This window comes from Eulemur rufifrons, chromosome 6 (assembly GCF_041146395.1).
Source record: "Eulemur rufifrons isolate Redbay chromosome 6, OSU_ERuf_1, whole genome shotgun sequence".
Taxonomy (NCBI): Eukaryota; Metazoa; Chordata; class Mammalia; order Primates; family Lemuridae; genus Eulemur; species Eulemur rufifrons.
Window position 1 is genome coordinate 42,524,257 of NC_090988.1, and position 24,661 is coordinate 42,548,917.

At 43.6% G+C, this 24,661-nt stretch overlaps 1 protein-coding gene and 1 long non-coding RNA gene across 3 annotated transcripts in view; both read right to left on the reverse strand.

Annotated features, from left to right (window-relative positions):
- Positions 1 to 17,037, reverse strand: part of LOC138385154 (uncharacterized) — a 92,643-nt gene extending 75,606 nt beyond the window's left edge. Inside the window, exons 1-2 of the long non-coding RNA XR_011233691.1 lie at positions 16,924 to 17,037; positions 3,098 to 3,115 (exon numbers count right to left, since the gene is read on the reverse strand). This is a non-coding gene — a long non-coding RNA (uncharacterized lncRNA). The remainder of the gene's footprint in view (positions 1 to 3,097; positions 3,116 to 16,923) is intronic.
- PRSS23 (serine protease 23) overlaps positions 7,580 to 24,661 on the reverse strand; it is a 79,571-nt gene continuing 62,489 nt past the window's right edge. Inside the window, exons 1-2 of one of the 2 annotated variants that reach the window (XM_069470951.1) lie at positions 16,928 to 16,985; positions 7,602 to 9,087 (exon numbers count right to left, since the gene is read on the reverse strand). In XM_069470951.1, coding sequence (XP_069327052.1) covers positions 7,920 to 9,074 — 1,155 coding nt within the window. In that variant the 5' untranslated portion in view covers positions 9,075 to 9,087; positions 16,928 to 16,985 and the 3' untranslated portion in view covers positions 7,602 to 7,919. Of the gene's footprint in view, positions 9,088 to 16,927; positions 16,986 to 24,661 lie in introns of those variants that run through there. The other variant, XM_069470952.1, reaches the window with a different exon arrangement.

Genomic DNA, 24,661 nt, shown 5'->3' on the forward strand with positions numbered 1-24,661 from the left:
AAATATTAATGTCCAGATTTACAGACTCAAGTATGGAGCATTATGTTTTATTCTGTCACACAAGTTGGCCTTTATAAATAATTGTGTTTTCAAGTCAAATTTTTGTCCAGATGAATCTTCATAGCATTTTACCATTTTTGAGGCCACAGATGAATGGAATGAAGAAAATGCAGGACAGCTCATTAATGAAGAATCTAATTAGGCATAAAGTAGCTGACAATACAAATCTAATGAAGGAATTAAATGAATTTTTCCTGATACTATGTTATACTCAACCAACAAATACATCTTCTGTATGAAGACAGAAAAACAAAATGACATTTCTATGGGATTGTCTAACTCTGTGCTCAGCTGGTCTGGAGATTATCCTGGAGTAGTAAAACATATCACTTTTAAAGGACAATGTCCTTCTGTCCTTGAATGGCTTATCCTTGGAGAATATTAGTCATTCTGGGTTACATTGGTTTACCAAACATGGCATTTTCCATCAAAGAACCGGACATAGAGCAAGCATTAATAAATCCAAGAAAGGAAATATATTATACTAATCCGGCAGGACAGAAGCTCAAAGATTTATTAAAATGTATGGGAAACATTAAACTAGTTCAATTTACAAAGTTGCAATTCCATTTCACCGATGCCAAAGTATTTTTGTGGAAAGGGTAGTTACTGAACCTCTTCACTCTGGGAGGTAGAGCAAGAGTCACGACTACAGTGACCCCAAGACAAGAAGATACAGGAACACCCTGAGCACAAGGTCGTGTCTCCAGCATCACTGCAGCCCCAGCGTGAGCACAGTGACTGGCACCGAGATGGGCTTGAAGACATTTGCTGAATGAATAATCGAATGATTGAATAATTGAAAGATGGGGGAAGGGCAACCTAGATGGAGGGTAGAAGAGCTCAGGCGATGATAGGAGCTTGAAAACACAGACGTGTTCAATACAGCCAAGCAGGGCACCAGGGTGTGTGACTCTGGGAGCAGTGGAGGATAAACCTGAACACTATATTGGGCGGGTGGTGGATTCAAGGCTAAGAAAACTAAACTTCGTCCTCTAGTAACCTGCGTCTAGTCAATAGGAAACACAGGGGAGGGGCCCGATCAGGTCTTTGCTTTCCAACATGTCTTGGGCAGCTGTGGGCTTGCTGGGAAGCTCAGGATGCAGTTTGGAGTCCGCTGTCGTAGTGTAAAGCAGAGAGAACCAGGCAGAGCCAGGGCAGTGGCCGAGGAGCGGGAGAGCAGGCGATGGATAGCACAGACCTGTAAGCAACTCGCTGCCTGATTCCATGTGAGATGTGGGCAAGGAAGGAGGTGCTGGGCCACAGGCTAAGTCAGGACAGACATCCACTCATTTTCCCACCCTGTCTTTGCTGTGCTAGACCATGGGACAGACCATGGAAGACAGAGAAGACTAGAATTCAGCCCTTGCTCTCACAATACAAGGCTCATGGTCTAGCAGGAGAGACACATAAATAACAACAGCAATGTCAGAATAGAATAGAATACATACAAGATATCACAAGAGTTTTAATCTGGAGGATGTTTGGACCCAAGGAATATCCAAGCTCAAGTAATCTCTAGTCATGGTGTTATATGTTATATAAACCTTTTGGGATCATTCATTCAATCATTCATTTGAGAAGCATTATTTATTGAGGACCTACATGCCAGGCACTGTTCTAAGTTTGGGGCTATGACAGACAAAATCCCCTGCCCTCATGAAATTATGTTCTAGGGGCAGAGAAAGACACACAAATAAATATAATGGAGAGTATGTGCGATAGTGAAAAGCGCTAAACAGAGACAATAAAACCGGGAAGGGGAATAAGAACTGTCCCAGGCAGGGGCTGGGAAGGGTTGGACTTTCAGAGAAGATGGCCAAGGAGAGCCTTCCTGAGAAGACAGCTCGTTTGACAGCAAGGCTGAGCTGCTGTTCCCACGGCCGCTTCTCCGAGTCTAGCCCCTTGCTCTATTTATTTCACTTCCTGAGACTCTCCTCATTTTCTCCAAGGCAAACACTTCAGTCTTGCTTCATTGGATTGGAACTTGATGCTTCTCAGAACTGTCCTTGCTCTTTATGGAAGAGAGTGCCTTAGTCCTTTTAATAGCCTGAAGACAAGGGGCAGTGATAAATCAAGACTGAGAGAGCATTCGGTATTTTTACACACTTTGTGTACACACACACACACACACACACACCCACCACACTGAAGAGTCATCCTCTCTGAAAATGGCAGACAGGGCGGCAGGGGACGGCAGTGGGCCTCCCTGAGCCCGTGTTTTCATGACCCTGTTGAAGCCTGCCTCCCCCCCCACCCCCGGGGAGAGTTTGGCCCTGGGTTCTTGCACTTCCTGGGGGCAGAACTGTCCCAAGTCTCCCCAGGATGGTTCAGCTGATCCGTCACTCACACACAGGCACGTTAAGCACACCTGGTACGTGGGGCCCTCCCTGCACTTGTGTGGTGGGGACACAGAGGTACATGAGGCCAGGTTCTGCTGTCATAGAAGGAGCTGGGGCTTGGAGGACTACACAGACTCCCCCTGGTCTCCTGCCCTCGACCTCGTCTTGCCCACCATAGCCAGAAGGACGTTCTAAAACACAACCTGATCTTGTCCTGCCCTTTGTCCCTCCCTTCCTCAACTCAGCTTCCAACTTTTTGATCCTGCCTTCTGTGAGGCCATGTTTTTCTGGTTGTCCTCTGACCTCACTGGCTACTTCTTACCAGCTTCCCTCATTGCCGCTTCCTCCTCCTCTTCCTCTGCTGAACCCAACCTCTAAATATTGGTAGACCAGGACTCTGTCCTCAGCCCTCTTCTCAAGCCTCGTTCTCTCCCCTCGCTCTGTGGCTTTAAATATCGTGTATATGCAAATTCAAGATCTTTCTGTTGAGCTTCACAATTGGAGATCCTACTGCTTATTTGACACTGCCATTGGGTGTCTATCAGACCTTGTAAACCTCGCATAACCAACACAAGAATTCTTGGTTTTCTTCTCCCCATCCCAAACCTAATCCTCTTTCCCATCTCAGCAAATGGCACCTGGAGTCTACCCAGATGGTCGGGTCCCAAAGCTGGGACTCTTCTTTGTGCCACAACCTATTCATGTTGGAGCCACTTTCAGATACATACTCTATTCCGAATATGATCATTATTCGAGATTCTCTACTTCCTCAAAGTTACCTCCATTTCTTACCTGGATTACTGTTTTCCCATGTCCATCATCTAAAATCCATTCTCTATTTAGCATCCAAAGAGATACGGTGAAATATGAGTCAGTTTCAGGGCTGCATCGTGGCTTTTTGGGCCCTAGGCACTTTACCTTCATAGGCCTCTTCCTCCATTAAATAATATTTAAAATTCTATTTTATGAGTCCATTGTTATAAAGATGAATATATTATCATATATGAAAACACTTTATTAGACTTCTGATTTTAAGAGAAATTAAAACATTTTTGTAGACCCCTAAAATCACTGTGGGTCCAGGGCATTGTGCCTGCTGTACTCACGGATAAGTTGGTCCTGATTAGACCCCACCAAGTCCCCTACTTAAAGTCCTTCATTTGCATCCTCTGGCAAGTAGAATGATTTCCAAAGCCCTTGCCAGAATTTTTAATTCCTACATGAGCTGGCCAGAAGCTGTATTTTTGAACCCCTCTCCTGATGCTTCCTTGTTCACTCTGATCTGGCCAGAATAAATTTGATCCTGACGGAGGTCCTTGCATTTCAGTTTTCTCAGCCTGCATGTAACATATTCCCCCCCGATTTTCAGTGAGCTGCTCACAGTCAGGTAGCAAGCCTGTGAGTTTCTAATGGGTTAGGCAAATATGGAAGAGGATGACTAGGCTTGAGGTCTCTTGCTGGTTCTTTACTTGAAAGGGCTGTTTGCTAGGTAAGGGTGCCCAAAAAACAGGAGGCAGAGGGTTACATCACCAAAGGTAAGGGCTAAGGAGGGTGGAAGAGCTGGTGTTATCTGAGCAGTAGCAATCACTGAGGACACAGTGACAGTGAGTCAGGTAAAGACGTTTGCCCTTTCCCTCTTCCTCTACTCCATTCCAGTCCACTGGAGGAGCTGCAGCCCAGAAGAGAGAGCATCTTTAAATCAGATAGGAGGGTTTATGTTTTAAATTAAACGGCATTGAGATTTATTTGCCAAAAAGGAACTAGGCAACTATGGAATCAGTCTGCCCAACTCCAAGGCCATCATATTGTCACCCCAGGCTGCTGCTCCAGCTCTCAGCCCTGTTTAATCTTGTGCTGGAGGAGACTGGTTTATTTCCTCCTCTGGGAGACCCCAGACTAAAAACAGATGCGTGTTCATTTGCCAGACACGGCCCCTGTTTACCACCTATATGCTATGACTCACCCCATCAAAATGATTTTTAAATGCCCTCAGAATGCTGCTGCAGGTGAAAAAGGCATTGCAGGAATCACAAAGAAAGCCCAGAGATGAGAGATGTAGGGAGCTGCATCCCCCTTTGCCCTAGGCTGGCAAGGATGGCTCTAGTCTGCATTCAATACAGTGCTCTGAAGGGTTCGACAACTAAGGTGACCAAACACGCTTGCTTGCCCAGGATGTACATGGTTTATGCCAGCTGTCCCAGCCTCATTGTCTATAGCATTCCCTTTCAGTCTGTCCCAGAAGAATCCCATTCCGAATGAGAAGTGAAATGGCTGCCCTACCAAGCACTCATAGAAATCGGTCGACAGAGGCAATGTCAAGGCCTCTTTGAGCTGGTTCATGAGAACAAAGAGAAGAGGCAGACATGAACAGCAGTAAAACCCAGACAAAGCAAGGCGGAAACCCAGCCCAGTGCAGAGACTGTCCATTAGCCTCCCTGGCCAAGGCTCTCACCAGCCACCCGTGAGGAAGTGCTGAGGACCGCTGGCTGTCACGATTCCTCTGGTTGCCCTGGAAAGCTGTCACTTACCCTTCAGTTAGCAGACCGTAGACTGGAGAGTCGTCATTGCAGGGCAGGCTTAGTCATCCTCAACAAGTTCTGAGTGACAGATCCTGCAGGGATTGTTAGGGAAATATTGCCACCTTGAATATGTGGCCCAGGTATCACTGGGGGCTTCTCTCCCACTGAGCAGATAAACTGAGCCACACAGAGAACAGGGAATTAGGATCATGATCTCCTAATTCTTTTTAAAAGTAAAGAAATAATATACATACTACTCTGCCATTTACTAGCTTATATTTCTTTACCTCTTTAGCGCTATTTTTTTACACAAGCTCCTTTCTAAAATTCAAAATTCTGAAGAAAGTGTATGTAAAAAAAAAAAAATGACTTCCAAATTCTGCCACAACCTTCTGATCCTCAGCAACAAGTGGTTTTCACGTTTAGTCTTTCCCATTTCATGCTTCGAACATTTCCAAATCGTAGGTCAGAGTCTGGTTAAACCCAGAAGGCACCGATGCCTGACGCTACTCGGGCCTTATCATTCTTTCTGCATTGTAATCTTGACCAAAAGGCTGTTAGAGCAACTCCCAAAATGTATGTATTGGAACACTGGATTGTTTGGAGGCATATGAGAAAACAAGGGTTCCACGAGCAAAGATGTTTATTGAAATACAAATTTTAAAACATTAACATGTTCCTTTACTATAGGACTTCTCAGAGCTTTTAATGTGCAAAAAGGCATGTGAACCTCTGATAAAAAAAGTATTCAGGGGCATCTTCCTCCTGCTTTATGATAGCATCCTTTTTATCTACGGTAGGAAATCTGGAGGGATGGGTGTTTAGGAATAACATTTTGGGAAATGTGGTTCTACTAGCCTTGCTAGGCAAATGTGCTTACAATGTATATAACTAATACATGTAAAACAGGAATTAATAATACAATTATTTTAAATTTTTTCTTTCAACTACTGTGATAGTTTAATACGATGCTTTCTTTTATTACCACTGAAAAGATGTCCGGAATTACTCTACAATTTTCTCTCACGATTCTATGAGTTAAGCTATATACAGCACATGGATACCATTCTCTAGTAAATTACATCTACTTATGAACTAAACATTGATATTGACTTTGTGTCATTGTCTAACTTGGCAAAAATTGAAATTAAGAAATCAAGGTGCTTCATAAAAAGAGCATCTATTTTTTAAAAAAATCAGTTTTGGTCTAGGTATTCAGTGAACTTTTTTTTTTTTTTTTTTACCTAGCTAAAGCAAAAACAAACAAAATCCCCAAATACCAGACATAGAAATGGAGAACTCTCTTCTTCCTCAGGCTAGATTCCCGTTAGATTACAAAGCAAATTGTACTGGAACTCAGAAGATTCCTGACACCCCTGCATCTCCTTGCTATGTGTAGTATTTCTTACATGATTTGAAGAAAGCATTTCTTGAGTGCCTCATCAGAATCATCCTTCTGAAAAGCTCAAGAGACACAAGCAAAAAGGCACCCAGAGAATGTTTCAGTGACAGTGCTCTCTTTGAATGTCCTTACAAATTGCCACAACGCAGGTTGAAATCACCTGGGGTGCAAGCCGCAGCAAACACCTGCCTTATAGTCCATTTGTTTGTATCTCCCCTGAAACATTTAGAAAGAAGTGCCTAGTCTGAGGGCAACAAACTAAAAACACAGAACATACCAAAGTCTTTCCTTTATATGCTATGATTATCATATTGATAAAATATTCATAAAAGCCTGTATTGGAGTGCATGATTCTAATCCATTTTGCATTCTCCCAATTATTTTTACCATTATATCTGATTATATATATATCTGCAGTCTATAGCATTCCAGCAAAAAAGTGGCCCTTTAAGCAACTTCCAAGTATTTTTACTATAAAATAAGCGAGGGAGAAAAGTTTCCAAATTGAACAAGTACACAGCTTCCTGAAAGCATGTTGAAAACTATGCAGAATGATTTTTGATTAGGCTGCATGACTGTGCCAGGCTCCAAACAAGTGGTTATTCTGCTGTAACATCTGCCGAGCAATGCGTCCATTGTTCTCTGGAATTTAATTCATTTTAAATTACTCCATCCAAATGATAAAACATGAGATGTGCTATACTCAGGGGGTAAAATGCTATGATTGTTTTTAGTGTGACCACAACTGTTAGCTGGGAAGTAATACAGCCTGTTCTAATTAGGTCCTGATTATTATCTTTTGAAAAATAGCTAGTTCTAGAAATGTGAGTGAAATCCTGTTAAATGGGAGGATTGGGATACATAATCTTGACTATTCTGGTGTGACTGCAAAGTTGGCAGTGCCATATGCAAAGACTTCTTGCAAAGTAGAGCAACCATTTTTGGCAGAGAAACTACTTGCAAAACTAAAAGCAGGTTGGGATACTGGCTTACTGTAAGGTATGGTGTAATATGTGTATGAGTATGGTCAACAGATTATTTTATTGTTCAAGGACTACTGTGCAAATGCCTCCAAATCTTAGACTGTCTAAGAAGTGCTGTGAAAGTTCCTAAGAGTTATGTGGTGGGAACACTACCATCTGGAAACATTAAGGATTAGGCATTGGAAAAAATACAACAAAACAAGATGAATCTCAGGAGAAAATACACACATACACACACACATAAGAGTTCATATCTCATGTATGCCACATATTTAATATAAACTTTTGAAACTTCAGATGAAATAAAAATCAGTTTTCAAAAAGGTGAAAGATTAACTTAATTGCCAAATATTTCCCGTTACCCCAAACATGAGTATGTTTTAAAGTTCTATACAAGAGTACTCCTTCAAACTGCTTAAACGATATGATATGATACACAAACCAGTTTTCAAATAATAAAGCCAGTCATCTTGCAATTTCAAGAAATTAGGTGAAAGATATCATATGACACATTACATACATACACACACCTGTGCATGCCAACGATAAAATTTGGCCTTTCCTAAAATAAGTACATGAAGACCATTAAGTGCTGACACAAAGGAACACTGTGTCACCCCTCCCTACAATCCAGGTAGTTTCCTTTAATCCAATAGCAAATCTGGGCATATTTGAGAGGGGTGATCCTGACAGCCACATTAAAATCCTGTGGGGAGCCATTCATGTCCACCCACTGGTGCCCTGAAAAGATGCCAATAATTTTTCGCTCCCACTTCTGCTGCTGTCTCTTCCACATCCTCACGTAGACCCCTGACCCACTGGCCCCGGGCTGGGCGTCACACTGCTGGTAGAGCAGGTCATAGGTCTCGTCTTTGACGTCGCAGAAACGGTACACTAAATTGCCCGGCCGATCATTGTCATACCCAGAGAAGTGGATTCTGCCCCCGGGCAGCTGTTTAGCAGGAGGGCTCACCCCAATCTTCATGAACTTTCTCTTGTGGGGCTTTTTGAGTTCCAGGAGGGCATAGTCATAATCCATGCCAATGTCATTGGCATTGCCCTTGATCCAACCCTTGGGCACGTGGGTGCGTTTCACCCGGATCCACTGAAATTTCATCTTCTCGGGGATGGCTGAGCTCGAGTCATTGGCCCCTCGACCACCGTCTTTGAACTTGGGCTTCAGGAAGCCCACTCGGAGTTTCTGGGTTCCTTTCACGTAGGTTTTCCCGTCGTGTATGCAGTGGGCAGCTGTGAGGACGTGCTTCTCCGCCACCAGGGTGCCGGTGCAGCCTGTGGATAACTTCACCGATGTTGAGAAAGGGTAGTTGAGCAGGAAGTCCTTCCCAAAAATGCTGAACCTGCTGTCATAGCCATAGATCTGCCGCTTCCTCCGAGACTTTCCTGAAGTCTCCGAGTCTCGGCCGTGGGCCCCACCTGCGCTGTTGCTGAGGATGTAAATGCCCACCCGCGTCTCGGTGCGGCTGCCGTTGGAATAGAGCGTTTCGTAAGACAGGTATTGCTTGGCCTCTTCGTAAGTGGGCAGTGGAGTTCCCTTATGACACTGGGGGCCGCATGAGGAGGACACTTCCAATTTGGCTTCCGCCCCGAAGTCTGGCTTGGCTAAGTTGAGGGTAGACTGGGGCAAGACGACAGGGAGGCGGTAAGCAGGCCAAGTGGGTTTCCAGGGGGCACCGGAAGGGCTCACACGCCCCACAGCGCAGAGCAGGAGGAGGAGGAGGAGGAAGAGGAGCCCTGGAATCCCCGCCATGCTGAGCACCACTCTGCAGAAACAAAGACAGGCAGGTCAGGAGGGCAAGGGCTGAAGGCTCATTTACTGCAGGTGGACGGGGTCTGGTAGCATGCCTGTCATTGTTTCCAAGTCTGTGAACCCTCCTCAGGAATCAGGGTGTGGCGAGGAATCCTTAGATAATGGTCTCACTTACAGAGCAAGGGCTTGACCTTGGGAATGGGCCTGTGGCTGGGTGCCAAAATGAAACTGCGCGTTCATTCCCTTCTACCTTTAAGATGCCCCCGACGATGGCACGGATGGCACGCTGCAGAGCAGCATGCGTATAGTCATCAGTCCCCAGAGGAATCGCTGGCCTGCCCCAGTTTCCGTCTAATTTTGAGCCTTTTTTGTGCTTGATTTTAAACCTCATCCTCTCCTACCTACCAGGTCCTCCTGCCTTTCTTTCCTTCCTCCCTCTCATTCTTATAATAAACATGTACTAGGAAATTTTTCAGGGCAACTTTGCTCATTTAAAAAGGTAAATTTAACTACATAGCATAGGGAGTGACCAAAGCATCGAGAGGGACAGCTTCCCAGTGTCACTTACTAGGACTCCTATTACTTATAAATGATGACACATTTAGAAGAGGGTATGAGACTTTTTTTATGGTTTTTTTTGCTTTGAATTTAGAACAACCTTTACTATTATATATTTATTTCCAGAGTAGCCAGGCCTCTAACAAAATATCCCTTCTTCCTTTGGATTATGTTGTACGCTAACAAGATCTTTGGCAATATCTAAAGCTCTAATATTCTATCAGCTGTAACATTATGACCATTACTGTTGGTTACTTTTTCAGGAGTTTGTATCTGTGTTCCCGGCTAGTCTCTGTGGCTTGAATTTGGGCCTATTCTAGCACTCAACAAAGATTTATTAAATGAATGCTTGAAAGGAAGAGTGAATGAATGGTGTCTGCTGACTGCTAGTGACAGATGTACACGGATGATGTGGCAGCTCAGAGAAAGGGCATGAGGTCAGTTGTGGGGAGTAAGGTCAGGGGAGGTGATGCTTGAGAAATAGACCTTCTTCTGAGTGCACTCACCATTTAGAGGCAATAGGAGTCCTCGTAAGTATGACAGTGTGAAGTTGTCCCTTCTGGATGCCTTGGTCACTCAGTAAGCTGTGTAATTTAAATTTACCTTCTATGAGCAAGTTGCCCTGAAAATTTTCCAGGCATCACCTGATGCTTGAGATGGTTGCTGAAGTTGAAAAGAAGTTCAATGACACAAGACAGAGGGAAAGAGACACTTAGAGAGAGGGAACAACAGTCTGTGCAAGGGCACAGAGATGTGCAACAGGGTGAGTCATCTCAGGAATTCTACTTAGCTCAGCAAGGGTGGAGCAGAGGAGTAGCCAAGGCACCAGGCAAGAGCTGGATGATGAAGGACTATGTGTACCAAACAAAGGAGCTTGGATCTTATACTGAAAGTTATGTTTAAAGACCTCGATCAATCATCCTACAAGAAAAACAACAACAAGGAAGATTGAAAGTGCTTTCATACATGTTTAAGCATCAGTTGGCTCTGACTGGTTCTGAATCTTCAAAAGAAGTTGACTCAGCCAGTAGGGTCATTCATTCACAACCCAGCACCCCAAAATAAGAACGAGGAGAGGGAGGTCTCAAGAAGCCAGTGGAACACAGCAGGAGTCAGGAAGAAACTGTCTCAGGATTTTCACCTTCTTCCTCTTTGAGGGCATATGTCTACTGGCAACTGTGGGTGCCTTTTGCTTTCTTTTACATAAAAACTAGAAAATCCCAATGATCTGATGTAGTTTAGCTGAACATGCCAATCCTCATTCCCAATATCCACACACTGTATTTCTAAAGTATGTGCATTCCCCAACCACCTCTGGGAACTTTGTGCTCGACTCTTTCTCTTGGATTCCACTTCTGTCGTGGAGAATACGGATGAGAAAAGAAAGGAATGAGGTCCTGGAAAGCCAGTTCCTTGGGACTTCCTGATTCCCTGAAACTCTGCTTCTCTCCATCTTTCCAAATAGGAAGGGTTCCTGGGTACTTTTATGGGGAAGAAACACATTTCTTTAAATCCTTAAAGTCATGGGGTGCACATATATGTGCACACACATGTGTCCGTATGTGCTTGTTGGGGGTATTGCCAAGACCAAAGGTTCTAAGTGAACTAGTAAGGGAATGCTATAATGACAACAGAGTCCTCCTCCCCAGTGGAGAACTTGGCAATGGGATGGGTGTGGTGACAACAACCCTTTAGGAGATCTGTGGGGCATGGCTCTGTCTGATTATTCCCATCTACTGGCTAGGGACTCAGCCCTTGGGGTTATGTAGGGCTTGAACAGCGTTTTAAGTAAGTTGCTGTCTAGGTGACTAAATGCCCCACTCACACCAGAATCCCTGCCAAGTGTGACACGTACTAGGAGGAATCATGCATCACCCACATGGCTGTGTCGTGGGCCCCCACACACCATCTTCTCCTCCCTTTGATTAACGTGGAGAATGTTAATGTGGCTTACACTGAGCAGCACACATGTTAAGCCAAGTTTTACTTCAGCTTATCTTAAGAAAGAAAACACAGAATCCTGAGGTCCAACCTGCCAAGTGTTTCTGTTTTAAAAATATGACTCTTGGGGGAGAGAGAGTAGGAGATGAGGTAGTATTTTACTATGTATTATCATCAGTTGCAGATAATATTTTCAATGTGCATGAAGAATATGTCAGTTATGATATTCTCACATTACCTTCTAGAGTAAGCATGGATCTTCAAATCCCAAATCTGAAATGTTATTTGGACTCTGGAAGTACAGAGCTTGAATATCAATTGCACCAAAATTGTTCTAGTGGCATCTGTCTCTAGCTTTTTACGTTTATCTAAAAATTGAAATAGTTCATTGGCAAGGGTGTCAGGGAAGAGAATGACAGGAAAACGTCCGAAATGAGTGCAAATACACTTTCAAAAATCCATCTAGGAACCTTGTCTTGAATTAAACCAACTCTCAGGCAAAATTAACTCTAGTTTCAATTTTTCAGGTGCTCTGCCTGTATAATCAACTCCTGTTTACTTAAAAAAAAAATACTTTCTAAGGTCTTGAAGCATGCCCCATTTCACAAGTGCTACCATGGCATATCTCTTTTGTCTTAGTCTGTGGAACTTCCCTGAGGCTTTCCACAGCCTACCTTAACTCTAAAAGAAACAATGTTTTCAGAAACCAGTTCATGAGAGTTACTAGGTGTGGAGAAATAGAAACGATCTTTTCTCGGGGTTTGAGTGCTGGGCAGTCAACTAGGCTCACTAGCCACAGCCTCACTCCGGCCTCTCAAATGTGGATGATTAAATGTATTCTTTGGCAAAATGATGAATGACTATGTCTTAAGAACCTTATGGATCACTTACACATCACAGAATGCTGTTAGAGAATGCTTGAAGCGTCTACCATATGATAGAATATCACTAAATTCAGAGTGCTAACAATTTAAATTCTGGTCTTTTAACCAGAAGTGAAGGAGAAGCCAACCAACAGGGCAGAGTGAAACTTTAACCTCTTAGAATAAACTTTCCCAATACTTCAAAAGCACTAATTTATATCAGTTTGAAACACTGCTTACAAGTTCCCTATATTATTAAACTCTATTAACTTGCATTGATAAGACCTTATTCTGACAGCATTATAGATCTTGCTTAAAGCTTCTATATAAATCTGAAAGTTACAAAACTGCATTTAAAAAAAAAAAACCCATTAATTCAGATTTAGAAACCAATGCAGACTTTTAGAACCTAATGCAGTTCAAATTACTCCAACTTGATTAGGTTTTAAATACCTGATCAGAAATTGAGAGACATAGCTGTGTGTTCTCAGGTCCTCAAATGACTTTAAAGAGACATCTATCTGTATTAAAAAGTTACAAGCTTCCTAAAGTTGTTCACTTCTTTACGAAATGTTTATTAGGGTGGTTTAGAAATTGTTCTGAATGGCAACCTCAACCAGATGATCTCTTTAATTGGTCTTTTCAGCTCTGGTCTTTTCAGGTCTGGGATTCCCTAATTTTATAATTTTCCAGGATCACAAAAGTCTAGGTCAGGGATCATGGTGCTTATAGTGTCTACAATGTCATTTATTGTTCAGGAGTGTTTACTCATGGTATTACGGAAGGTAAAGGTATGCGGCAAAAGGAAAAGGGAAATTTATCATGCTAATCTCTTACCTATCTGGCAGATAAGATTTCCCTGATCAGCCTGCAAAGAAAAGAAAGGACTCCAGCACAGGGTGGCTAAAGTAATACGGAGATACCTCAAAGAACTAAAAGTAGAACTACCATTTGATCCAGCAGTTCCACTACTAGGCATCTACCCAAAGGAAAAAAAGACATTCTATAATAAAGACATCTGCACTCGAATGTTTATAGCAGCACAATTCACAATTGCAAAGATGTGGAAACAACCCAATTGCCCATCAATACATGAGTGGATTAATAAAATGTGGAATATGTATACCATGGAGTTCTACTCAGCCACAAAAAACAATGGTGATCTAGCACCTCTTATATTATTCTGGATGGAGCTAGAGCCCATTCTCTTAAGTATCACAAGAATAGAAAAACAAGCACCACGTATACTCACCATCAAATAGGTACTAATTGATGAATACTTATGTGCACACATGGAAGTAACATTCATCACGTGTCAGGTGGGAGAGTGGAGGAAAGGATGGGTATATTCACACCTAATGGGGGCAGTGCACACCATCTGGGGGATGGGCATGCTTGTAGCTCTGACTCGGGTGGTGCAAAGGCAAATATATGTCACCTAAATGTTCATACGCCCGTAATATTCTGAATTTAAGAAAAAATAAAAAAGAACTAAGCAGAGGGATAGCTGGGTGGAAATGCTCTTGGGACAGGTCCCAAAGAAAAGTGTGAGAGGGAAACAACCCTCCTGTCCATTAAGGGTCTTCTCTGAGGCTTTCACAGCCTACCCTGACTCATCCCCATTAAATAACACAACCCCAATGACAACTGTGATGCTTTAAAATTAGGTAGGTGACTTGCATTAATTTCTCAACTCACCTGATAATGAACATTCGTAATCCCACAACGGGAAAGGTAACTAATAGGCTATATAATTTTAAATTCTCTCACCTCTACAAATGAATCATCTTATCCTTGTGGAGCTGCCTGGAAAACTCATACCTTAAAAAAGGCATGAAGATTTCTAAATCTTATCCTCATTATATCTAAATCTGGATGAAGAAAATTTAGGTCTGTAACATTTCATTTCTAGGAATAAGCTTTTGTTGGATAAAGATTCCTCATATACATAAGTTATCTTTTAAAGTTTCCAACTAAGTATTTTCAAGCATCACATCACCTAAATGGCAGAGCAGAATGGAAAATTAAGGTAAGCAAATTTTTTTTTCACCGTGCTTAGTAATACAGAAACTGTGTTCCTTTTCCAGTTGTGGGTATCTGATTCATAAGAGGGTTACACATTCTATCCTCCATCATGACTTAATATGAGCCACCGATCTGCTGTCCACTATCTAAAAATACTTATACTTTATGAGGATGCTGCCATTTCATAAGCTCTTGGTGAAGGGATTTTGCACATTATCAGATGTGCAAACAACAATAATCTCTTTGGAAACTGGGCACTGCCACTGCTATCTCTTATTCTGCACCTTAGTCTTCAAGACTGCAACAACACATGTCTCCTCCAGAGGGCCAGTGTTTGAGAGAATGATTTAACTCCTACATCAAACAAGTGATGGGAGGGAAAAAGCTAATCCTTAGGACAAACATTCTCTATTGTACGATGTATGAATTCCTGTGACTGCTATAAGCAGTAATGACAGAAAGAAACAGCAGGAAAGTTTGCAAATATGTAAGTTTTGGACACTATTTGGAAGGATGACAAAGGGTCTTCCACAGAATCTGTGACCAGGGATGTGAAATCATACCAATTCTGAAAGACATGCCTAAAAATGAACAAAGTTCTATGGCTATTCTGAAGGCCAGGCTTGCTCTCATTTTCCTGAGTCACAAAACCTGTTGAAGCAAAAGAGACCCAATCACATAATGGTTTAAGAATTACAATCTTGTACAGAAAACTGCAGGGCACTTACAAGTCCAGCAACCCTAAACACAATCTTGTGGTCAAATGAAGTTTAACTTCTTCTCTATCAGATTTTAGGCAAAATGAATTACTTTTGGTAGCCTGCAACAAAGCTGGCTGCAGAACAAGAACAGAGTACATAAAACTGTCAATGGTAAGACCATGAGAAAAGGTTCCCTGGAGTCAGTGGGAGTTAGGCATGAATAATGCCTGGTGGATTAACTCCTAAGGGATCTATGAGAAGAGAGGTGCAGGAGAACCTGAGACTATTAACTTCTGCAGCCTGAGGCCAACAGTGTTCTCAGACACCCTAATGGGCACTTTGGCACTTATGCTACAGACAGAAAAATGCACCCACATTCACCATCTACCTGAATAAATTGTCAGTGTTACAAAAATGAGATCCATATTAGTTACCTTGGAAAAATGCTTCCCAGTTCAGGCACAGGAAAGCATGACAAGTTACCTCTTGGCTTTATTTAATTAGGAAAAGTACAAGTGAAACAATTTATTTGCATGCAGATGGCATGCATGCGATCACAAACACTTTCACACGTAAACGTAGTGGCTTCTGGGGCATTTTCTAAGTTCCTTCTCCCCACTCTGCCTCCAATCTGCTCCTAACAGACTTCTTGAGAGACAGTTACAAGGCCTGTTGTAAATGCTGTCATGCACGAGTAGGATCTTGAAACAACGTGTAAATATCCTGATATTAATCTGGCATAGGGCTTTTGGCCACAGCCGACTTCGTCTATAAATTCAATTCTTTCCCACAAGGCCATATGAAGAGGATTCTGGCATTGGCCTACCTATTCCTAAGGAGCAAACAGGGAGCCCTCAAGTTTAGTTTCAGGCACTGAGAGAAGCCAGCCCTGTTCCAATCCTGATATATACTGAACAACCAGGAGCTTTCCCCACCAGCCAAGGGCTATTTCTGAATACTCACGGGTGTCGCCCAATAGGCAATAAAAACAAACAGGATTTTATCAGCTGGTTTCTCATGAGGTGCTGTAAAGCCAACCTAATTTGCATTCTGGAGGGGAGGGGAGGGGAGGGGAGGGGAAGGGAAGGGAGGAGAGGGGTGGTGTTCTTTGATCTAAATAAGTCTTCTCCCTCTCCTTTTGAAACTTTTAAACTTTTATTTAAAAGTTAACTCATGATGTCTACTGGCTGAAGAAATATTTGCCTCCAACAACTGTTGCAGTTCAGACAGTAGTTTCTAGGTTAGCACTCCACGGGAAGCACACGATCATCAATCAAGGTTCCAGAGAAAAGGTCCTGCTCTCCAACCTGTGCTCGCTACACTTCGGCACTTTTCTTGATTGCTAAGGTGTGTTCGTCACGTGCCCAGGGTTAAAAATTAATGGTCAGAACCTGATCAGGTAAAATAAGTGGTGGTGTGTGGAGTAGGTGAGGTGTTGCCATCGCCCCGGGCGGAGGAGAGTTTGCGCACAGCCGGCTCCTTCTCCACTCCCACCGGCACCTTGCACTCCAGAGCAGTTTCTAAACCTTCTTTCCCCATCCGTTTCATGGGCGACACTGCGTGAACCCAAACGTCCTGCAGCCCCAGCGTCTCCCTCCAGCTCCCTCGAGCTCCTTCAGGCCCCCAGCCCCCAGCGAGGTCTCCGGTGCCTCCAGCAGTCCGCAGTCACCCCACCCCGCGCACACCCGGCCCTTTGTCCCGCTCCACCCGGCGCCTCGCTCCCCCGGCGCCCGGGCGGACGCCCCCGGCCCGCGCCCGCACTCACCCGCGCCGAGCAGCCCGCCCGGGCCGCGGCTCGCTGTGCCGCTCAGACAGGTGTGGGCTCCGGGAGGGCGCGCGCGGCTCCCATGCCTGCCCTGCGGCGCGACCGAGTGCGAGCGAGCCGGCGAGCAGCGCCGGCAGCGGGCGGGTCCGCCCCCCGCGCCTCCCCAGGCCCGCGCGCCCCGCCTCCGGCCTCGGGGAAGCCGCGCGGCCGCCGCCCGCCCCAGCGCACCCGGCCCGCGCCCCCTCCCCTCGCCGCCCGCCTCCGGCCCGAGCAGGGACGGACAGGCGGGAGGACCTGTAGCCGAGCGGCCGCGCGCAGGTGGGTCCTGGCGGCGGGCAGCTCTCGCCTGTCCCGATCTCTCCGCGCCAGCCAGCGCCAGCTCTGGTGGACCCGCCTGCCTGGGACCCGCGCGCCTGCACCCTCTCAAGGGCCTTTGCTGCCTGCAGTACGCTGCCGGCTCGCAAAGACGAGGTGCCCCCTGCAAAAGCCACCCCCACCCACAACCAGCCTAGAACCGAGGACGCAGGGCATGGGGAGGCCCTGGGCAAATTGGAGGAGTTGGCTCAAAACCTGTGCGCTCCCCACCCCACGAACATTTTGAGTGGCATAAGGTGATGACCGAGCTCGTTCCTGCTTAAGCCACTATCTCAGGTGCCTCCAAGGAACAGAAGCCTGCATTCCCGTGGTAGGAACATCAATGTTGTCCATCCCCTACAGCACCCAGTGCTGTGCGTGGGGCCCGGAGCACGGCAGGGGGTTGGCGGCTTCTGAATGGCGGGCTGGGTGGGGAGCCCACCGGCCTCAGTTCTTCATGGGGCACCAGCTGGTGGAGCCACCTCCTCACCCCGTGGGCCTGCTTTCCCGAGTTACTGGAAGCGGTCCACATCTAGGGGTCTTTTCCTGGCCATGCTGGCGACCTTGCCATTTAAGGACCTGGTGCAGCTAGGGCCTTCCCGTTCTTTCCCAAATGCGTTGGTGTTAATATAGATTACCATGTATTGAGCACCTTCTGTGAACCAGCTTTAAGTATAGGCAGATGTGAAGGAAGTGATATGAAATGATCTCATTTTATTCTTTATTATAAAAATGAAAAAATTAAAACTCTCTAAGGAGTCTGTAGCTCCCAATTGGATAAACATCATTAAAAGTCAAGAGGAGCTAGATGTGGAGTTGGAAGGAGGGGGAAGAAGGGAGAAGGAGGGAGAGACTTCTCAACCATGCTCAAGTTTTATTACATTTACTCCAATTCAACAGTTATCTATTGAGCACTTATTACATGCAAAGCATTGTGCTAGGCACAAAATTAAAGAGATGGCCATAGGAAGACAACACAACAATATAATTAAGAGTGGCCAGTGGCATCTGACTGTGTGGGTACCATTCTAGGGCCTGCCACTTACTAGCTGTGTGGCTTTTGGCTTAACCTTTCTGCATGCTTCAGTTTCCTCCTCTGTAAAATCACGACTACCTCATAGGGTTGTTTTAAGAATTGAATGAGTTAATACACAGAGGGTTTAGAACAGTTCTTTACATGGAGTACGCCCTTAATGAACGTTAGTTGTTGTTATATTTATCACGCAAAAAGAACGGGCCTGAGCTCTGCTTTGGAGTGCAGTCCTCCAGTGCTCTCAACCTGCTTTGACATTCATTGCTAAGTTTTCCTAGTAGTTGCAATGTTTCAAGGTAGAGTCATGGAGAAGAAGATGATTATTGTTATCATTCAGAGAGAAAAACTGAGGCATTGAAAAGTCCAAGAGCACAGAAAGGCCCTCCCTCAGGCAGTCTCAGGGACTAATGCCCACTACCCAAACAGCTAGCAAGCAGGAGCTCCGGGCTTGAACATGTACCACTTGCTTTTGTTGTTTGCTGGAACTGTCAATAGTAACATGAGAGGCCACTACCTGGCCCTTAGGTTGTCATCTCTATTGCCGTAAGGACAACACCAATGATAAAGTTGTAGAGTACTTTGACCTCTAAGAGAAATATCTTGTGTAACTAGCAGGTGTCCTCAAGCTGAGACTTGATGAGCCTAAATGTTTGCTTTTCTTTTTGTACTTGCCCTATCTCACCCACTCCTCGGAAAAGAACAAAAAAACCAAAATCTTCACTGCTTCTTAAGAACTCAGTTCAACTCCATAATCGTAACTCTCAAATACTTTTATGTGTACAGCAATTGAGCTGTTAAAAATGCATTCAGGGCAAGGCCCACACATCTACTGACTGCCCACTCTGTATAAAGTTGCTGGGGCTGTGGGAGAGAAAGCAAATGCCCTCACCTCAAGGAGTTTATGCAACAGATATAAACAAAATAAAATCAAATATAGGAGAAATTGAGATATAGGCTGGATCAGGGTACAGAAATAAACTAGCAAGTATGGAAGAGGGAATCATTAATTCCCACTCTGGCAGGTGCTGAAGGCTTCCCTGAGACAGTAGAATTTGAGCTGAAGCTCAAAGGATGAAGATCTGGACAGGTTTTAACGTACGTTATCTCACTGGGTTCACAAAGTTACTCTGTAACATAGACAAGAAGAAAAATACTCACTGTATAAATAAGATCAATTCCTGAGTTAAGGGAGCAGACCCAGGACTAAACTGTAGTAATTCCAGCTATGTTTATTGAGTGCATATTTTGTGCCAGGTACTGCGGAATATATTTTATTGCATGTAATAGTCAAGACAAACAGAAAAAGAGGGACTATGTGTTTTTTCCTTCTGCAGATGAGGAGACTGAGGTTCAAAGTGTTGAAATAGAACAGCCGGTGCCATACAAAAGTACCAAGTTACACAGCTGTGACTTCTGCCCAGTCTATTTCATTCTTTAGCCAGGTTCCATTGTGTTGTATTTCTTCCCAGACCTGCCTTTTCTCATGCTGACAGTAAGAGGGTTGAATCAGTTACCGATGTTGCTCCAGCTCTAAACATCCTTTTGATTCTACCTTGCTTTTGTTCCAGTTGCACAACAACTTAGTTATGACAGGTTAAATGGCCTCAAAGCAGGAAATGAGATGGGATTGAATGATAATTGGAAAGTTAGGGTGGCAGGGAGGTGAGAGACCCAATGCCAACTTCTAAACCGTTAAACTCAATCTTAGTGCTTATTTTTCATGAGACCAAGACCCATATGCAGTTTCAACAAGTCAGTTTGAAAGTTATCAAAAAGCATTATTTCTAAGGGGATAAATTTGCATACTTAAAAATAATTTCTCTATGGTTTCTCATTTCTTTGGTGAAAATAACAAAGTCTAATATGGATCTAGTAGTTTACTCGGGAATTGGGTTTTTGTCTGGCTCCATGAAGGAAGTGAAAAGAATTGGAATGAGAGTCACACGTGGGTGGGTGGGTGAGGGTGGGCGTTCCATGCTTGTCTCATGACAGTGCTGTGTGACCTTGGACAAATCACCACACTCGCTGGTCTCGATTTCTCATCTGTAAGGAGAGTGCCTACATGGCCTGCTCTTACAGTCTTGGGTTTATGACACTTCAATCCTTATGTGAAGATGATCCACACTGTTTTTTTCCTTTGGGCCTCCCACAGGATCCTGGAGTAGTAAAGAATGTGGAATTTTGGAGTCCGTCTGACTTGGAATCAATTTAGAACTCATTTCATTTACTTGTTGGGTAACTGTGGGTGAGTTATGTAACTTTCTGTGCCTCACTTTTCTCATCTGTACAATGGGTCTAATTTAGGGCTGTGGTAATGATTCAGTGAGATAATCAGTACAAAGCACATAGCGCAGGGCTTAGCACAAAATAAATTCTAAATTGGCATTACCTATTATTAACTACTGCTGCTGCTATTACTACTGTGAGTGTTCAATACATTTTAGAAAATTGTGGAATGAATAAATGAATCAAATTGTTATGTTATCAATGCTAAAAAGTGTAATCCAGGCTTCCTCAGAAAAAATGAATCTCATGACTTTTGTTCAACCCCCCAAATCTTCAATCTGGTGTATAGGCAAGAGAGTTTTAGTATTGAATTTAGGGAAAATTACAGATTCAAATAGGAGCCAAGGTTGTATTTTTTGTCTCCTTTTCCATTCTCCTCTATGGCACCATCAGTTCATTCAACAAACATCTATTGTACCACTAATATTGTAAGGCCTAGCTATTTTGTCAGTGTCTTAAGGATAAAACCAGGTTGCGTTTTCTTCTTATAATGCTGGATTTAAAATCTTATCACAACAAACTCCCATAATAAAAAACAAATCTAACAAGATGAAGCACTAAAAAAATAAAAATCTCCACAGTACTTAGTAAAACAAATATATTTATATCACATTTAAAACGTTCTAAAAATTCCTGTTTTTGTTAAGTATAGATTACTCATTTTAAGTGTTTGGAAATATAGGTAAGTCAGCACACTCTGAATATAAACACGTGAAGGTGTAATATATAAAAGCCTAACATAAAAGAGTTATCACATTATAGAGTTAAATTGTCACATTGGTGGAGATAGTACTCTAAGAAAAAAAGCTACACAGCAAGGAAAAGCTTTACTCTAATCCTACTTAGAATATACCAATCTAAAATTATCAGGAAGAAAAACAGGCTTTGGCACTAGCAATTTCCTGTATACCTTGGGCGCTATTTTAAACTAAAAAATTAGAAACATTTTGAAATAACTGTTTCTCATTTTCTCTGGTCAAATTCAAAATGTCTCCAGAGGCCAGCACTGGGCTTCTCTGATGTACTCTAACTTGCATACGGGATCTCATGATCAAGAACAAAACAGAAAATGAAGATTCTGTATTATAAAATTTTCTCTCAGATCTTTATAACTTTTCAAAGCATTTTTGGAAAATTCTTTTGTTTTCAATTTATGTTTATATTTATCCATAAATATTGGATTCTTTTTTCTTTCTTACAAGGAGTAAAAGCTTTTATGTGGTTAAATGTGGGTCTGGATATTCAAATTTGTGTCTTTCATGAGGTTTCTACTTTTCCTTCTGGTAAATTCTATGCATCCTTCAAGCTCAAATATCAACTGTTCTCTGAAGGCTTACAAAACTCTCAGTGCTGGATATGTAAGTTTATTGTCTGTTTTCAGAGAATTGTATTGAAATTGCATCTCATGTTGTAATTACATATATTTACATGTTCAAACTCAAGTGGTCCAGGGCTCCTTACCAGCAGGAATGTCTGTCTTGGTTGCTTTATAGTCTTTACAGTTTTCCACTGTAGTCTAGCAGAGAACATGGCTCCTAGTAAAGGCTCATTTAACTTTAATAAATGATTGAACGAATTAATAAATAAAATTCTGATTAGTTTAAAACATCAGATCTGAAATAATTTGGCTTGCCAGCCACCAGGAGCAGGACACATCATACGTGAAATTTTACCGCTTGGGGCTCTAATAGTTTCCACAATGTAAATCTGAACTTCTATTTAATGTCTCTACCATTATTTCTTGTAGCTCATGTCAAGCTAAAAAATTCAATTTCTATTTGGCTTGCTAATTATTTCACTACTCATTCTATGGCTACATGATGGCATTCTAGGTGCCATTTGTCCGTGACTTGTGACATTCTGACTGGCTTTCTGCAGAACACTTTGGAGTATGCTCTGACTTTGGCCGTTGCAGAGTGTCTGCATTGCTCTACCAGGGAGTCCCGCAGGATTATAGAATCTTATTGGACAAGATGTGTTTCCCAAATTCTAGTCTCTCCCATGCTTCTAAAAGATGTTAATAAATTGCCTGTGAAAAAAAGGTAGTTAAATGTGCATATTAGCATTTCAAATGCTCTGAGAAGTCCAGAGTAAAGAAATCTAGTTAATATCATTTATCTTAATCTTATTTGGTCTTGGAATTTTTTTTCAATATAGTAGTAATATTTCATAGAACAGTAGAGTTCTGAAGAATGCAGTTTGAGAAACACCATCCATAAGCTTCCTCCACTTCTGGGACTGAACCACTTTCGTTCCCGAGATGTGAGTTGTGCCTTTGTGCCTCACTGTCCTGGTCCCTGTTTGAAACTCTTCTCTTCTCCACTTGTCTACATTCTACCCATTTTTTAAAGGCCCAACACATTGTCACACCCTCTATAAATGACTGTTGTTGGCCTTTGATTTCCCCTCACACTCTCTATGACTTTCTCATGGCTCTTATAATTTTTCTTCTCTTATGTCAGTTTATGTTTCCTCTCCCCTGCTATTGAATACTCTGAGTTTGTGTCTCTGGGCTGCACTTTTTTTTGGCTGGGTATAGCAGCCTTGGCAGAACGACAATTTGCCGTAGACTGGTTCAAAATAAGAGACTTTAATGAAGTGTTACTTATGGTAGTGAGGACAGAGGTGAGGGAACAAATAAGCCAAACAAACAAGCACCCAGGGTCTAGCGACAGTGGGAAGCCCTCACTACTCTCAGGGCAGGAGTGGGGAGGAAATGCCATAGGAGAGCCCAGCGAGCAGGAGCACCCAGGAGGGAAGCCTACTGGCAATTGCTGAGTAGTGCAGGGAGAGATGCAGCTGCTGCGAGAAATTGCTCCCCAAGGAGGGAGGGAGTGAGAAAGAAACACCCTGACCTTTTCTCCTTCCACCCTCTGATCTCCTTAGGCCTCCCAAAGTCAGCTGACAAGGGAGCCAGGTTGTGCTGTCTGTAAGTATCAGCCTCCTGTGCACAGAGCAGGGCAGTGAAGAGTGGAGAAACTGATGGCATAGAGGAGACAGAATAACCAGCACACTGGGAGAGCCTATTTCCTCCTCTGCAAAATAGGGATAGTGAGCAGGACTCTCCTCACAGGGTTGCATTGCAGTGAGTTATAGCGATTAAATTAGAAAATGCATCAAAATGTTAATATGTACAGTGCCCGACTCTCAAATTATTTTAGCTACTCATCATTATTACACCAACAACCCCACAGATAGGTACTAGTGTAAAAGCTAGTTGAGGAAGATACTGTATATTGCTCATTTTGTAGCCTTTACATGTCCAGTACAAGCCCTACGAGTAGCAGGGCCATGAATGGGTGTCACTGGGCATGTGACAGGGAGCCATTTAGGCAACAGCTAGTTTGGCTGTTTCGATTGCCATCATCAGCCCATCTGACCTTGAAAACAGACAACACTGAGTCCAATGGGAGACTTATTTTTGATTTCCAGCAGATTGTTCCAGCGCTTCTTAGACACGGCCTGAGGCCTCTAGGTTTTCCTGTCTCTGTGGAGGTGAGAGTTGCTGAAACACAAGCCAGCTGTGATGAGCCCCCCACAGCCATCACTAGAAGTGGCAGCAATTTGTCATGTTCTGAAAGCCAGCGAAAGGGGGCCGGTGGGGGGGGGGCGGGGCGTAAAGTAGGATTTGTATCTGTAGAAGCAATTGCTTCCTCCTCTTTCAGAAGAGTTACCTGTTTTATTTCAAGCACAAGGTCACCTGGCTCCTGCTGCCCTCAGTACACAGATTAGGGAAACCACAAGAATAATCACCTGTGTTCTTTTCACTTCAAAGCCCTGCAGAACGCAGGAGGGCTCGCTCTGCTGCCTGATACAGGAGAGGCCCTTCTGTGCTGTGCTGATTCGAGAGAAAGCGTCTCCTGGGAACTGGGGGGAGTGAGGTGGGACTTACCACACGAAGGCAAGTTTGTGTTAGACCACGGCAGTTCTGTGCCTGTGCTCCTGGAGGAGGGGCGAGTTCTCAGGGTGCCAGCTTTGGGGAGCCTGTTACCCTGACAGAGGCAAGGAAGGTCACACTGGGAGGAGATTCTATTAATAGTACTGACACCAGCAGCTGCAGG